We start from the raw sequence: 14,487 nt of genomic DNA, 5'->3' as shown, positions 1-14,487 counted from the left end.
TTCTGCTGTATGTTCACTGATCATTGTTGTTTATTTTACATTATCAATATTCTTAAAATTTCTTAAATTTTATTAAAGCTAAGGAGGTTCATAGTCAACGATTATGTTCCATGATGAGAAAACGAACATGATACTAACTCAACATTTCAACTTGTGTTTAATATTTGTAATCAAAATTTCAAACAGAACCTTCTAAAGTTAAAGTGAAACACAAACCTCAAATTAAAGCATGTACTCATTTAGTTCGCGGTTTGTATTACTTATAATGACTAATCTGTATTCTAGCCCTTTTGAAGAGTTGTCTATACTCTTTCGAACAATAATTTTTTGCAACAACATATTTGAATCGAAACGTTGAAACTGATAACTTTTGAAAACGTATTAAACAAGGGTTTATTAGATAAATAATATCGAAAATATACCATGGGAGAATATATAACCCTAATTCTTAAGCAAAAACACGTACAAGTGAACAAGCAAAAGCTTGCAAGTAGAAGCCGCTACTTTGCGTCTCTTTTTTCACACAATTTTAATGATTCTCATAACCAGGAACACGTTATTAATTATAACATTGCTGAATATACTTTACAGGTTATTTTTATGATTTATATCAATTAACGTAGAAAAATGTTTATGTATTATTGTCGTAATTATTTAATTTTTATGCTTTTAGAATTTTGTTGAATGGGTTCACAGTGAAACACGTATAAATATTCATTATCAGTCCATAAAAGTTTGTCTGTTAAAGTTTATGCAAAATAAACATTTTACAGACTTATTGAATTTGTTACAGTTGAGCGCATTGTTTATAGTTGATGAATTAACAAGTGATATTGTAAATATTATAGTTTTACAATGGTTGTCACCGCAGAAAGTAATCGAAATATGGTTATTAGCAAGAGAGTTAAACATAAAGGCATTACAAGATATTTGTATGTCTGTCTGTTTAGATAGGTTTGAGGAAATCCCTGTAGACGAGCTTGTCAAATTAGCCGCAGATGATTTTGTTCAGTTTTTAAACAATGTTAATATAAGAGTTTCCTCAAAATCGTATTTGCAAAATATAAGAAGTAAATGGATGGAGCATCACAGGGTAAATGATATTGATCTTCTATCATATTTATTTACATGTGATCTCTAAAGTATATATAAAATATTTTAACTATAGAATTCAGATATTGCGCATATCAAAGAAGGAAGACAACTTAAGTTTATAAAGGGAACAGTTATTTGTGAAACGTTCGAAGATGAGACAAGGATTGGGTATTTGTGTACTTGGGACGGTAATGTTTTAAATAAATGTGGACAATTAAAAAGTATTCAACATCCAGACAGATGGTTATTTGGGATGCAAGTTATTAGCAGAGGTGTGCTTCTATTAAGTTGCACATTTTATTAAGAAACACATTTTATTAAGAAACACATTTCTAATCATTGGAAATATTGCTTTAGGTTTCAATGTGTATACAGTAGGAGGAAACGTAGGTTTAGGAGGCATGCAATTTAATAATGTTATTTCACGTTATTGTCTTCTATCTAAAAAATGGTATTACGAATCAACTATGCCAGTTCCAAGAAGGCATATGATCGCTGTGTTTCTTGGTAACAAGTTGGTCATAGTTGGTGGTGTGGGAAAGCATAGATTAAAATTGAATTCAGTCAATATTCTTGATATTCACACAGGTTGAAAATTTACATTATGAAACGTAGAAAATATTCATGAAAGTTCCAACGTTAATGCGCAAACAATTTCAGGTATTTGGAAAGAAGGCATGTATGTTCCTGAGAGTTTTACCAATATTCCTCCTCATTGTGTTCTAAATGGAAAATTGTATGTGTTGAAATCATCCGTTTATATTTATTATCCCAAAGAAGATTATTGGAAAACTATATCGATACGCGATGATGATGTTATTGAAAGAGTAGATACATTTCTTACGTGTAATACAACGCTACTTTTTGAGGGTAAATATTGCATAAAAAGATATTGAAGATATTTTTACTTTTATATTTACATTTATAATAACTTCTAATGATCTTTGTAAGGAGATGAGGATTTAGACGAAATGATTATTACGAGAATCGAGATTACGAAAGACGACTCTATTTGTGAAAGAGGAGAATGTATAAAACGATCTTTAGAGCATAAGGAACTAAGGGCGTATGTTGTGAATGTAGAAAGAGATTGTAGGCTTCAGTTAAGATACCTGCAGTCCACTAATATCGGTATAATGATTTTAAATAATGCCTGTCAACAAAATGATAATCGATATTTGCATTTACACACGGAAGAGAGAGACGAGTTCAGACAGTATATTTTTCCACAATATAGTTGCTTCAATATCATAGATCCCCGTACTTTGTACGATACGTGTAATTAAAATCTTTTTACTTGAATACGATGTAAACGACTTTATGAAATCATAAGGGAAGTAGTGAAAGGAAAATAAAAAGTTCGCATCTTTTATATTTGAATCATCTTTTTTATTTATCTGAAATTTTGTAACGGAAGCAGTCTTCAAACATGTATAACACGACAGTGCGTACGATTACATGGAATAAGGATGTACATTTCGGCAGTGTTAAATTCTTTCGTATAGTCATCCAGCAAGATTGGTTATTGTTGTTTTAACGTACGAGGATGCTGGTTATCCTGCCGAGTCTGACTATTGCGAAAGTTTCCTGTTTGTAATTTAACTGCCGTTTGTGTACGATTGTGTACTTAAAATATGCAAATTCGTGTATACAGCAAAGCTCGTATTAGCGCATAGATTGCGCGTGCTATCCGTATTGCTTAACACTTTGGATTCTTCTTTCATCGTATAATGACATGATTTTTTTTTTTGCGATATGATAAGCACACAAAAAGTAAATGATAATTTACATATACAATAGCATGAATACAATAGTTTTCCAATTTCTCTTTTATACACGAGCGTTACGTCGCCTATGACCGCGATTATTTTCAAGTCGCACATTTATATAGTTCATTTTTACAGAGCTTTTTTTTCTCGTATTGTTGTCCTCCCGATAATATTCTAGAAGCTGAAAAGAGACGCATTAAAATAAACAAATAATTAAATTTCGTGAATCGACATGCTATCTTAAAATACACGAGATACGAGGATGAGGCCGAAACTTTGGATGAGGTAAGGGGAAGAATAAAAACTGCATATATACACAGATCTTATCAAACCTTGTCGTGTTGCGTTTTGACACGCGTGAAATCAACGATTTCATTATTCGTTGGTAACGTTCAGGGCGAAAGCAGCATTGGTCTCACCCTTCTTGCCGATCGCACGAGCAACATACTGACCCACGTCGCTGGCTGTACATGCTTTGATACGCAACTCGAACGATTTGTCACCGTCTGAACTGAAGAGGTACCTGCTACTAGATTCTGGGAGTGCTTTTCCGTCTTTCAACCACGTTACTGTATCGTCAAGAATAACAATAATGTAATAAATTTAACAAATTTAATAAATTATAAAAATTTGGTAAAATTCTGTGCTTCGAATTCTCACGACTAAAATAAACGTACCTTTCAGAGGCGCGGTTTCAGTCTTGCATACGAATGTAACCGATTCGCCTTCGCTTACCGTTGCAGATTGTGGGAATGTCGTGAAGACTGGACTCTTCGGTTCCTCATTTGGAACTAAAAGCAAAATACTTTCGTGAACCACTTTCCACATTTCCATCGATTTCAGATTTCATATCGATCGGTTGTTATCGGCAAGCTATTTACTGCAAGTTAATAAAATAAATTTTTGAAATGAACGTTAACGTACCAAGTACGTTTAATGTGCACGATGAGAAGCTTTCTCCTGCGTCATTGAATGCCTCGCAGGTATAAGTGCCAGAGTCTTCAGGGAAGATTTCGGCAATATTCAGTTTATAGATATTAGCCTCGCTGCTGTACTGGAAGTCCTTGCTAGGTTTGATTTCCTTGTTGTTGTGAAGCCAGATCACGTCGAATTTCTTCGCGCCGATTATTCGACAGCTCAAGGTCACGGCTTCGCCATCCTTTACGAACATGCTGGTTACGTGATCTACGATCTTTGGAGGCTTGTCATCGGTCTTTTTCTTCGCGGCTGCATTTGCCATGGCTGCAACGAACATGTTTATTTAATTATTCCGCCCTTTTTCCGTAATACGGTTTCTCGTTTCACGAGTTATCCCGATTACTGTACTTACGTTTCACGGTTAATTTGCAGGAGGTAGTTACGGTGCCGATGCTATTGCTTGCTTGGCAAGTATATTCACCCTCATCCTCAGGGAATACCTCATTGATAACGAGAGTCGCGACTCCGCCTTTGTACTTCAAGCTCATAATTTCCGACGAACTCAGCGTCTAATGGACGAGAAAGCTTATTAATTTTTATCCTTATAACAAAATAGAATTGTATTACAAAGTTTGATAGAATTCACATTTATTACTACAAAGTGTTGTAGAATTTTATGAAATTTAAATATCAAAATTCCAGGACTGAGATAAGTTCTCCAGTCTCTTTTTATATGTATACATGTAAGTACTTGCCTTGCCATTCTTGGACCAGGTGACTTGTGGTTCTGGATCACCGTCAACGTTTACGTTAAGTTCCAACTGTTCTCCATCATTGATAGTAAGATCGCTCAATTTTTTCGTGAATTGCGGTGCTCTCATCGAGTCATCCGGAGGATCTTCAAAGACGATATTTAAACAAAATCAGTTATTAGATAATTCGCTTGATCGTATAATTTTTCAAGTGGAAATAACATATTTGACGTACAGATTAATTCCTTTGTCGTACTTCTAGAACGAGATGGACTACCGGTGCTATCGAGTCCGTATTTCTTGGTATTTCGCTTCTCTGTGCTGGAGTCTGTAGCCTAGAGAAATTGTATGTATCAAATACTTATTTTTTTATCTATTACCAGTTTATCTATATCTTTTTTTATCAAATATTTAGTTTCCCTGCTCCTCTTACTTTATAGGAAGACGAACTCGAGGAATTGTATTTATTGGTGGTAGAGCTACTGTAATTATGACCCTGTGTGGTGGTGGAACTGTATCCACTGTATCCACCGGCTTTGTGTACCGTTATGATCGGAGGTGGTGCTGGTTTCAGCGGCTGCTCGATGAATTTTCGATCTACGGAATAATATTTCAGTTTCATACGTTGCTGTTGGATTATATTTTCTCTAGCAAACGCAAAAAAGAAACGAGAATTGCGACCGTAAAGCCGAAAGCCAGGAGCAATAAAGCAGTATCAAGGTCACTTGCATGAAAAATTAAGCAAGATCGCAGATAATGGCAGTTTGATGGGAGCTGGGGAATTGCAATATAATTTAGGAATAGCTAACTAGGGGCAAGATAATAAATTTTGTTATTATTTAAAAATTATGGGTCACCAAAAGGTTGATCAATCATGTTTTTCTTACAAAGATGTCTGCCAATTTGACAACAGATAGATAAGAAAAATTATATATCCCATTGACAAGAGTTCAGGTCAATTGCTATATATAAAAAATCTGTCTCTTTCGCATGACGTATGGATCTCATAAGTTATAGATCTCTCTTCATTTTTTCAAAAATTGCAAATTTGTCCAACGCTCAACAATTTCGTTACTCGTTCAGATGTAGAAATTTCCATACATAGTATAATAGACATGCGCTCCTACTTTTTGAGAATATATATATTTTTTTATATTAACCGTATAAGATAATCACTGTCAACGAGAGGATATCGATTTTGTCGCAGACTGACAGAGACTCTAAGGAGAAATCCGCAAGAAGCAGAAAAGTAGACTCAAAAATTTTTGCTACGCTCTTCAATATTTACATATTAACTATAATAAGCAATAAATTGATTTACTTGCAGTACTTGTTAAAAAACAATTGCTAGAAACATTCCTACTTTTCGATAGATATTACAATGATATTAAAGGAATAATATTGTACAGGGATAATTTGTTTTAAGTAATTGTACAGGGATAAATAGCGTTTTACAATTAATGTACGATTAAGCGGGATTGCAAGCAAGAAGGGGCTATAGTCCAAAAATTGTACCTCCGGAATGTAGGAGGTCGTGCGCTAATTTCAGTTGCTCCTCTGTTTCTCCAGTGCCTACAAACAAATATTTCATCAGTGTTTTACTATAAATACTAAGAAAAGTGCAAGTAGAAATAAAATAATATAAATATACATTTTGTATCAAGTGAAAAAGAAGCATCTTTTTTAATACGTCCAACGTGTCACCAAGAAAAAACTTTCGATTCATAGTCGATAGTCGTCGTATGATGAATGCATAAAAATATTTTGTGGAATATAATGATACAAAATTAATTATGCAGGATGGTTCTTTCATCCTGGGTTCCTAAATATTTTAATTACTCTCATTGATATAAAATATTGTATCAAGACAAAGTTCCGTTGGCTCTGGACAACAAATATCGTGATTCACGATTTTTCCTTAGACGTCGTTCCTTTTTCAAGATTTCAAGCTCATCGTTATTCTTTGAAGATCGCAACCAAGATATTAACGACTCACATTGTACATTTCACTGTACATTTCCGCGTGAATGGAAAGTCATTGGAGATCAGTTCTACGGTGAACGTGTTAAATTACCTTCAACGATGACTACGCAGCTGGTTTCATCTTTTCCATGTTTGTTCGTCGCGATACAACGATATTTGCCGCTGTCTTCCGGTTTGCAGTCGATGATTTCCATCGTGACGACACCGTCCGAGTTCGTCATCGCGTAGTGATGCTTGGAGAGCTCCTCCCTGTCTTTGTACCATTTCACCGTCGGTGGTGGATTACCAGCGAGACAACAAAGGAGTTTGCACGTTTGTCTGACTTGAATGACACGTGGTCGAAGGAGGAAGGTGAAGCTTGGCGCCGATTCGATCGTCTCCAACCAGACATTATAACCGAGCGGTTCTCTCCTTCGGACTGGATGCAGTTCTGGTCTGTATTTTGGAATCTCCTTAGGTAGCGCTGAAAATAAGAAACGATGACTCTTCGATCTGACTAAAGAGAAGGAAAATAGAAACTCGAAGGGATATTTGTAATTAAGTAAATAAGATTTCCATTAATAAAGTTGTTCGAATTCGCACAATTTGACCGGTCTGAAGGAGATTTAAGGTTCCATACGTACGTTGCACGTTCAGGAAGACGACCTCTTCTCTGTAGCCGTAATGATTCTCTGCCCTGATCACATATTCTCCTCTGTCCTCTAGTTTCACTCTGTTGATGATGAACGTGTAATCATCGCCGTGATATCGCTTCATGAATTTCACGGATTGTCTGAGTTCCTGATTGTTGTGGAACCACGTGAGAGTGGGAGAGGCGATCGCGATTACACGACACGTGAACTTCACGCTCTGTCCTTCGTAGGCAAACGCACTCGTCGGTTTAATGACGAATCTAGGTGCCGCTTGTCGTCGATCTGTATAGCAATTTAAAATGTTACTTGTGCAAATGAAATCTTATTTTCCTGAAAATAAAATGAGTCGAAAATTTCGGAAGCTAAGAAACATCATCCCTTACCGAACGAGGAATCATAGATCTTGTACTTTTCAATCAACAATTTTCTGAGCGAAGAATATTCGGCTAGCCGACCAATAGGAAGAACGTATTTGTCCCAGTTCTCGTATTTGGCTCGCAGTCTGTCCCTGAAGTTCAGGTATCGACTGGTTGCAATTGGTGTTGTACGGTTGCTGTGATCACCGGTTAACCATGGATGAAGGAGACATTCATGGGCGGTCATACGTTTCCTAAGTGCAAACAACATCTCGTTAATGTGTAACTCTATATCTACAATGTACGCATTGAATTCGTTGAACGAGCCAATATTATCAACACATTTTAAGCGACAACGTACTCTTTGTTCTTGACGAGCAACCGCCTAATGAAGTCCTTGCCTTCTTCGGAGACGTCGCGGAACGCTTCTTCGTCAAAGTCCCAGTCGCAAGCCTTAACGTTCTTCAGAGTTTCGATGTCGTTGTCTCCGGCAAACGGCGAAAGACCGCTCAATCTGTACAATTTGTTTTAATTAAATCAACCAGTTAACTAAGTGATTTGTTAGTAGTAGTTAATAGTAGTAACCAGTTGTGTAGATTTTCGTTTTTCAAAATGACTTATTTCAAATTGAACGAAGGAAAACAAAGACCACACGAAGAGAACAGCGTAACTTGGGTTTTCTTTGATTCGTTAGTTTTCCTGATTATCTTTGCAGGTTAATCGAAGGGGTTCGTAGGTATATTCGACTCAAATAAACGAAGCTTACAAAACGTAGGCCAGAACACCGCAAGCCCACATGTCCGTGTAGAAACCAACAGGTTCGCGTTCGACGATTTCAGGCGCAGCAAATTCTGCCGTGCCGGTACTGATCTTCACCACTTCGTTAGGATCGAGCTTCGTAGCTAAACCAAAATCGATCAGTTTGACATTGGTGCTGTTGCGTGTCTGGCACATGATGTTCTCAGGCTTGATGTCTGAAAAAGAGAAACAATAGATTTAATTAATTTTCTTCTTTTCTTTTTTCTTTATTTCTAATGTAAGTAGAGTCGAGTCTATTGGTGGATCGACAGCTCATGCAATCGAAGTTCATATAGTAGGAGTTCACTGATCTTCTCCATTGCTAATGATGTTTCTTCAATTCGTTCGTATAATTACCTAGATGTATAATATTCTTCTCGTGCATATGTTTCACGGCTTCGCAGATCTGTCTCATATAGTTGATAACTTCAGCCTCGGACATGGTGTAACCTTCCGCTGTGATTCTCTCGAAGAGTTCACCACCGGACAAGCTGAACGAAGGAAACGAGATTAGAAATTGAAGCAAAAACAGCTAAGCTCGAACAGCCAAGCCTGAGTTACGATCGTAACAAGATATGCAGGTGTACTTACAACTCGAAGATCAAGACCATCTCGTCATCGTCCTCGAACGCGTCATGAAGATTGATCAACTTGGGATGATGCAGTTGATTCATTATATCGATTTCCTTCCTGATAAGTTCCTTTTCCATTGCATGAGACACAGGGATAAACTTAGCGGCGAATATGTTTCCAGTAGCTCTCTCGCGACAACGATGGACCACACCAAACGCGCCAGTTCCAATCTCTTCAAGAATATCATATCTGTCATACACCGAGATGTGTTTAATTTCAACCGGCTGTGGAACATATTTGCTATAGATATCGAACACGAATTGATCGTAATCTCGTGGCTTCTCGTCGCTTCGTCCGCGGATTTTCTTGCCTGTCTCGTCCACCTTGTATTCTTTCTGTTTGAATTCCCTCTTGATCGTTCCCTTTGTCGTGATCAACGGCGTGACTTCACTCGGGTCAGATCTTCCGTATATGTTCTCAGCGCAAATTCGGAAGTCGTATTGATGTCCAGGACTGAGGCCAGTAACCGCCATAGAGCAGAATCTGGTGTTGCCGACTCTGATCCAGCTGGTCATCGGATGTTCGCGTTTTTCGACAAGGTAATTAGTGATGTTGCTACCACCGTCCCAAACTGGTGGTTTCCAGGTCAGAGCCAACGAGTCGTGACCAATATTGTCCACCTGTGGGAATCTTGGCGGATCCGGTCTGTCGCTGATTTGGATCTTGATGATCGCTGTGTCTTGACCCATGTCGTTCTCAGCAGTGATTCGATAAGGTCCTGAATCGATGCGGCTACCGTCTATGATGGTAAGAACAGCGTGTCTTTCCTTCACCTCCACGGTGTAGTGTCCGCCAGATTCGATCGTCTCTCCTTCTCTGACCCAGGTGATCTTTGGTTTTGGATATCCGGTGAATGGAATCTTGATAACCACGTTGACACCTTTGTCGAAGAATGCAGTGTCTCTGAACCTCGGCGGTACGTTCAATTTCGGTGGTGTCTTGATCAGAAGTTCGCCCTTAGTCGATTTGACGCCGCATTTGTTCACAGCGCGGCACACGTATTCATCCGCGTCCTCTCCAAACACATCGTGGATGATCAGATTGTGCGTGTCGCCTTCCGAATATATGTTGTATCGAGATCCACTGACGATCTCGCGAGCTCCCTTGAACCACGTGATCGTGGGTTTCGGGATACCAACGATCTTGCACTGGAAGTGAGCATTGTGGTTCTGCACGCAGCTGACCTTGTGCAAAGGTAGAATCACTTCCGGAGCTTTGGCTGCCTGAGGATCGGTGATCTTCACGGAAGTCGAGGCCTTCGATTCTGGTCCGAGACCAGCAGCGTTTTGAGCGAACACACGGAACTCGTACTGCCTTCCTTCGATCAGGTTGCTGATGTTGATTTGAGTGGGTAAACAAATAACGACGTTGACGCGCTGCCAGGCCTGGCTACCGACCTCGCGCTTGTCGATCCAGTAGCCTTGTATCTTCGAGCCACCGTCCGATTCTGGTTTCTCCCACGAGAGATTTACGAAGTCTCCGCCAACCTCGGTGACCTTTGGCGTTCCTGGAGGGCCAGGAGGATCGAACGGTGCCTTGGCCTTGATAGGATTGGTTCCCTCGAGCGGAGGTCCCATTCCGTTGTCGTTTACGGCCATCACGCGGAACAGATACTCTTGTCCTTCGGTCAGACCCTGTACCATGAAGGAACAGTCCTTGCAGAAGGAGGAAACGATGATCCAGTGAGTGTGACTGACGTCGCGACGTTCGACCACGTAGTGAGTGACGCGAAGACCACCGTCGTACTTAGGAGGTCGCCAGGTCAGAGTGCAAGTGTGTTTATCGATATCTGTGACGTCGAGAGGTTCGGTCGGTGGTCCAGGTAGTCCAGTGATGTACACGTTGAACGAGCCACTGACGCTACCGCTGTCGTTCGAAATCGAAAGATCGTATACTCCAGCATCGTCTTTCTGAATGTCCTTGATGAAGATGATGAGGTACTCGTCGAACACGGTGTACTTGATGTGACTCGTTTCCACCACCTTGCGACCGTCTTTCTTCAGAGTAATGTCCATCGGTTGGTCGCCACTGTAGTAGATCTTGATCTTCGTGTTGTCGTTTTCAGCCAGGTATAGGACATCCGGCATGCGCTCGATACGAGGCGGAGAACCGATCTTTAATCGACCTGTAGTCGTAGCCAGACCGAGTGGGTTTGAGATCTGACAGCTGTAGTCGCCGTCGTCTGCGTCCGTGACTTCGGATATGACGAGCCTGTAGATTCCGTCGAACGCCTCCGTGCGGAAACGACCGCCTACCGTGATCTCTCTGCCATTCTTCAGCCACCTAGAATTCGTAAAATCCAATTAGACGCAGCGTTCGATATGAAACGAAAAATAGCGCGTCGAATCGAAGAGTAGGAAACGCTTCGAAGAAACAAACCTTGCGGTCGGTTGTGGTTTTCCCGTGGCCTCGCATTCGAGGACCAGAGTTTTGCCGAGCGGTACGTTCGTGCTGATTGGCAGAGTTCTGACGAATTCTGGCTTCTCGCCACCTTCCACCTCGCAGATCTTGACGGGCGTGGTGCAGGAACTTGGTTCGGATCTTCCCGCAGCGTTCACCGCGAAGATTCGGAATTCGTAATCTCCCCGTTCGATCAGATGTAGAACAGTGTACTCTGTGTCGGTGACGTTGTATTCGTTGCATTTTGCCCAAAGCGCGCTTCCGACTTCGCGTTTCTCGATCACGTAACCGGTGATGCGGCTGCCTCCGTCGGAAATCGGAGCTTCCCACTTGAGATCGACGTAGTTCTTGCCAACCTTCACGACCTGTGGCGTACCTGGTGGCGAAGGTACGTTGAATTTGCTCTTCAGTTTGAACGGTGCCGATGGCGCGCTAGGTTTGCTGAAACCAGCTGCGTTCTTCGCGCGTATTCTAAACTCGTATTCGTGTCCGCTCAGTAAGTTGTAACAAATGTAGGTAGTGTCTTTGACCAGGTAGTCGTTCGCCACTCTCCACGTGGCATCGTCCGCAGGATCGCGGAATTCGATCTTGTAACCCTAAGGAGAGAAAAAGCAATCGATTGATTTTTGTTTTGTTTCGAATATAGAGCGGACTCTCGATCATTCGGCTTCGTTGTAACCGAGACAATTCAGATCTATCGAGATCCACAACTGCTCCGAATGTTTTAGAAAGCGGCAAATTAACCGGAGAAACTGTTTCAATTTTTCCTACCGTCTTTCGTCAGCTTTTACCGTGTGACTTATTCATCATAGTTCATTTCCATTTTAAAAGATCTACAAGTAATGACGGTATTAATATACATACCTGAATACGAGATCCACCATCGGATATTGGTCGGGTCCATACAACGGTCGCGTTCGACGTATCCCAATCGATAACACGTGGTTGTCCAGGAGGTTCGGGCACCGTGAATGGGAATTTCGCGGTAATCGGTTCATCGGCTTGCAATGGTTCTGATATTCCGTACTGGTTCTCCGCACGGACACGGAAGTTGTACGTACGGTTGGGTTCAAGACCGATTACGTCGTAATGAGTGTTTCTTACAAAACTGCTGAGTTTTACCCAATACTGAAATCATTCAACATGGCATTTTAGAATTAATCAGAGGAGAAGAAGGAAATCATTCGATGTGTAATCTAATAGTTACATAGTTGTACGCGTATAGATAAGATTTAAAAAATTTTTTTAGAGAAAAAGAAGAAGAGAAGAAGAAGGAGAAGTCACTTACGCCAGCCGGATCCAGTTTTTCAACGACGTAATTTGTAACGGGTGAGCCGCCATCGTCGAACGGAGGTTTCCAAGACAACGTACAAGTTTCAGGAGTGATATCAGAAATATCAAGTGGTCCTTGCGGTGGAGATGGTTTATCTACGAATATAATCAGTCGTCAAGTACTTCGGTTCTAAAGTTTCTTTTAGCATAATGAAACAATTATAACTGCTTAAAATAATTATAGTTGCAGATGCAATAAAACCATTAATTAGTTTCAACAAGATATTTGCGTGAAAATAAAAGAAACTTTCAGGCTAGTGCTTACCCACAACGAGAACCTTGCACGAAGCAGAATCAGTGCCAACGGTGTTCGTAAGGTAGATCGTGTACGTTCCAGTATCGGATCTCTTGGCTTTCTTGTTAATGAATTGCGAGGCGACATCCGTCGTATCGAATTTGATTCTTTCGCCTGTAAGGACTTCCTCGCCGTTGATGGACCAGCTTGGTCTTGGTTTTGGATTCGCTGTGTAAGGAACGGTTATCGTGAACGGTTCTCCGGCAATCACCGTCATGTCACGGATGCTGAGGTCGGACGTGATCTTTGGTGGGACTGAAATAAATTCGAGTAAAATTGTAATCACAACAGTTTGATATCGCTTAGAGCATTTTTCTCTACGTGTTCTTAAGTACAATTACCGATATATGAATAAAATATGCCTAAGAGTAAATGCTTTGAATACTCACATGGTGGTGCACTGGCTCTAATCACGTCAGAGTTGGAACTCCATGGTCCTCGTCCAGCAGCATTCTCTGCCGCGACGCGGAATTCGTAATCGTGATTTTCTATCAGACCAGTTACTCTATAAAATTTCAAACGGTTTAGGTTTTTCAATTTGTTCCTCATAATCGAGTGTAATTTCAATCGTTCGAAGACACGAAGCAAGCTTTACCTATAGGTAGTCTCATGAACGAGAGATGGTGTGGCTTTCGTCCATTTGTCTTCGCTCAACAGACGCTTTTCGATGATATAACCAAGGATAGGCGAACCTCCATCGTGACGAGGTTTGGTCCAAGTAATAGTAATGCTATCCTCTGTCGTTTCAACGCCTTTCGGAGTTCCAGGTGCTCCAGGTGGATCGAATGGATGCCTGGCCTTGATCGGATCCATCGTGGTTACAGGATCCGAAGTACCGTATTGATTTTCAGCCATCACACGGAATTCGTACATGTTTCCGACTGTTAGATTCCTAACTCGACAGAACGGTGTCGTCACATAGCTGCTCACCTGTTATAACAAAATAAGAAAATTAATAAAGGATCACGAAGAATTTTTTCAAGGAACCGCATTAAACACCTCATGATTCAGTTAATTCTAATAATTTTCATTTTAATAAATGGTAAATATTTTTGAATCATAAGTAGACAGATGCAGAAAAGCCGATACCAAAAGGTCTTACGATTTCTTTCAAAAGAAATCCTATAGTATACCTGAAAAGCTCTGCTTTAGACTACAAACCTTGGACCACGTGCCCCTCGCTTCTCGTCTTTCAACGACGTAGTTGGTGATATCGGCGCCTCCATTGTCTTTCGGTGGGTTCCAGAACAGCGTGAGAGCATCTCCGCCAAATTCATCAGCGTGAAGATTCACGGGTGGATTTGGACGGTCCAGAACCTTAACGTTCACAGTGGCGGTGTCGAAGCCGGAAGAGTTGCGTAACTGTAGGCGGTACTGTCCACCGTCCGAACGTTTCGCATTCTTTACCACAAGACTGCGGAAGAAATTATACGCGATATTTATCCATGTTACTAATTATCATACGTTGTCTTTTATCTATTACAGGTAAGCAACGTTTCAACGATATTCCTCAAAATATAACAT

At 40.4% G+C, this 14,487-nt stretch overlaps 2 protein-coding genes across 30 annotated transcripts in view; one reads left to right on the top strand and one right to left on the bottom strand.

The window, feature by feature from the left end:
• Position 1: 1 nt before the first annotated feature.
• On the top strand, positions 2–2,475 carry LOC132908276 (uncharacterized). Its single transcript, XM_060962154.1, has 6 exons — positions 2–591; positions 674–1,093; positions 1,169–1,367; positions 1,453–1,683; positions 1,756–1,965; positions 2,047–2,475. The coding sequence occupies exons 1-6, from the start codon at positions 424–426 to the stop codon at positions 2,379–2,381; spliced, it is 1,563 nt and encodes a 520-aa protein (XP_060818137.1). The 5' UTR covers positions 2–423; the 3' UTR covers positions 2,382–2,475.
• The window catches only part of LOC132908258 (twitchin), an 81,342-nt gene continuing 69,317 nt past the window's right edge, over positions 2,463–14,487 (bottom strand). For all 29 annotated transcript variants that reach the window (XM_060962062.1, XM_060962063.1, XM_060962064.1 and 26 more), the window contains 23 exons: positions 14,125–14,377; positions 13,559–13,893; positions 13,353–13,468; positions 12,934–13,218; positions 12,625–12,764; positions 12,201–12,464; positions 11,316–11,932; positions 8,895–11,219; positions 8,661–8,794; positions 8,272–8,479; positions 7,867–8,019; positions 7,533–7,759; positions 7,141–7,431; positions 6,609–6,980; positions 6,050–6,106; positions 4,968–5,131; positions 4,770–4,869; positions 4,538–4,680; positions 4,195–4,351; positions 3,789–4,106; positions 3,542–3,655; positions 3,197–3,433; positions 2,463–3,045 (listed from right to left, as the gene is read on the bottom strand). In XM_060962062.1, coding sequence (XP_060818045.1) covers positions 3,240–3,433; positions 3,542–3,655; positions 3,789–4,106; positions 4,195–4,351; positions 4,538–4,680; positions 4,770–4,869; positions 4,968–5,131; positions 6,050–6,106; positions 6,609–6,980; positions 7,141–7,431; positions 7,533–7,759; positions 7,867–8,019; positions 8,272–8,479; positions 8,661–8,794; positions 8,895–11,219; positions 11,316–11,932; positions 12,201–12,464; positions 12,625–12,764; positions 12,934–13,218; positions 13,353–13,468; positions 13,559–13,893; positions 14,125–14,377 — 6,967 coding nt within the window. In that variant the 3' untranslated portion in view covers positions 2,463–3,045; positions 3,197–3,239. The remainder of the gene's footprint in view (positions 3,046–3,196; positions 3,434–3,541; positions 3,656–3,788; positions 4,107–4,194; positions 4,352–4,537; positions 4,681–4,769; positions 4,870–4,967; positions 5,132–6,049; positions 6,107–6,608; positions 6,981–7,140; positions 7,432–7,532; positions 7,760–7,866; positions 8,020–8,271; positions 8,480–8,660; positions 8,795–8,894; positions 11,220–11,315; positions 11,933–12,200; positions 12,465–12,624; positions 12,765–12,933; positions 13,219–13,352; positions 13,469–13,558; positions 13,894–14,124; positions 14,378–14,487) is intronic.

Source organism: Bombus pascuorum, chromosome 6 (genome assembly GCF_905332965.1).
Source record: "Bombus pascuorum chromosome 6, iyBomPasc1.1, whole genome shotgun sequence".
NCBI lineage: Eukaryota > Metazoa > Arthropoda > Insecta > Hymenoptera > Apidae > Bombus > Bombus pascuorum.
This window is presented reverse-complemented; position numbering and strand designations above follow the sequence as displayed.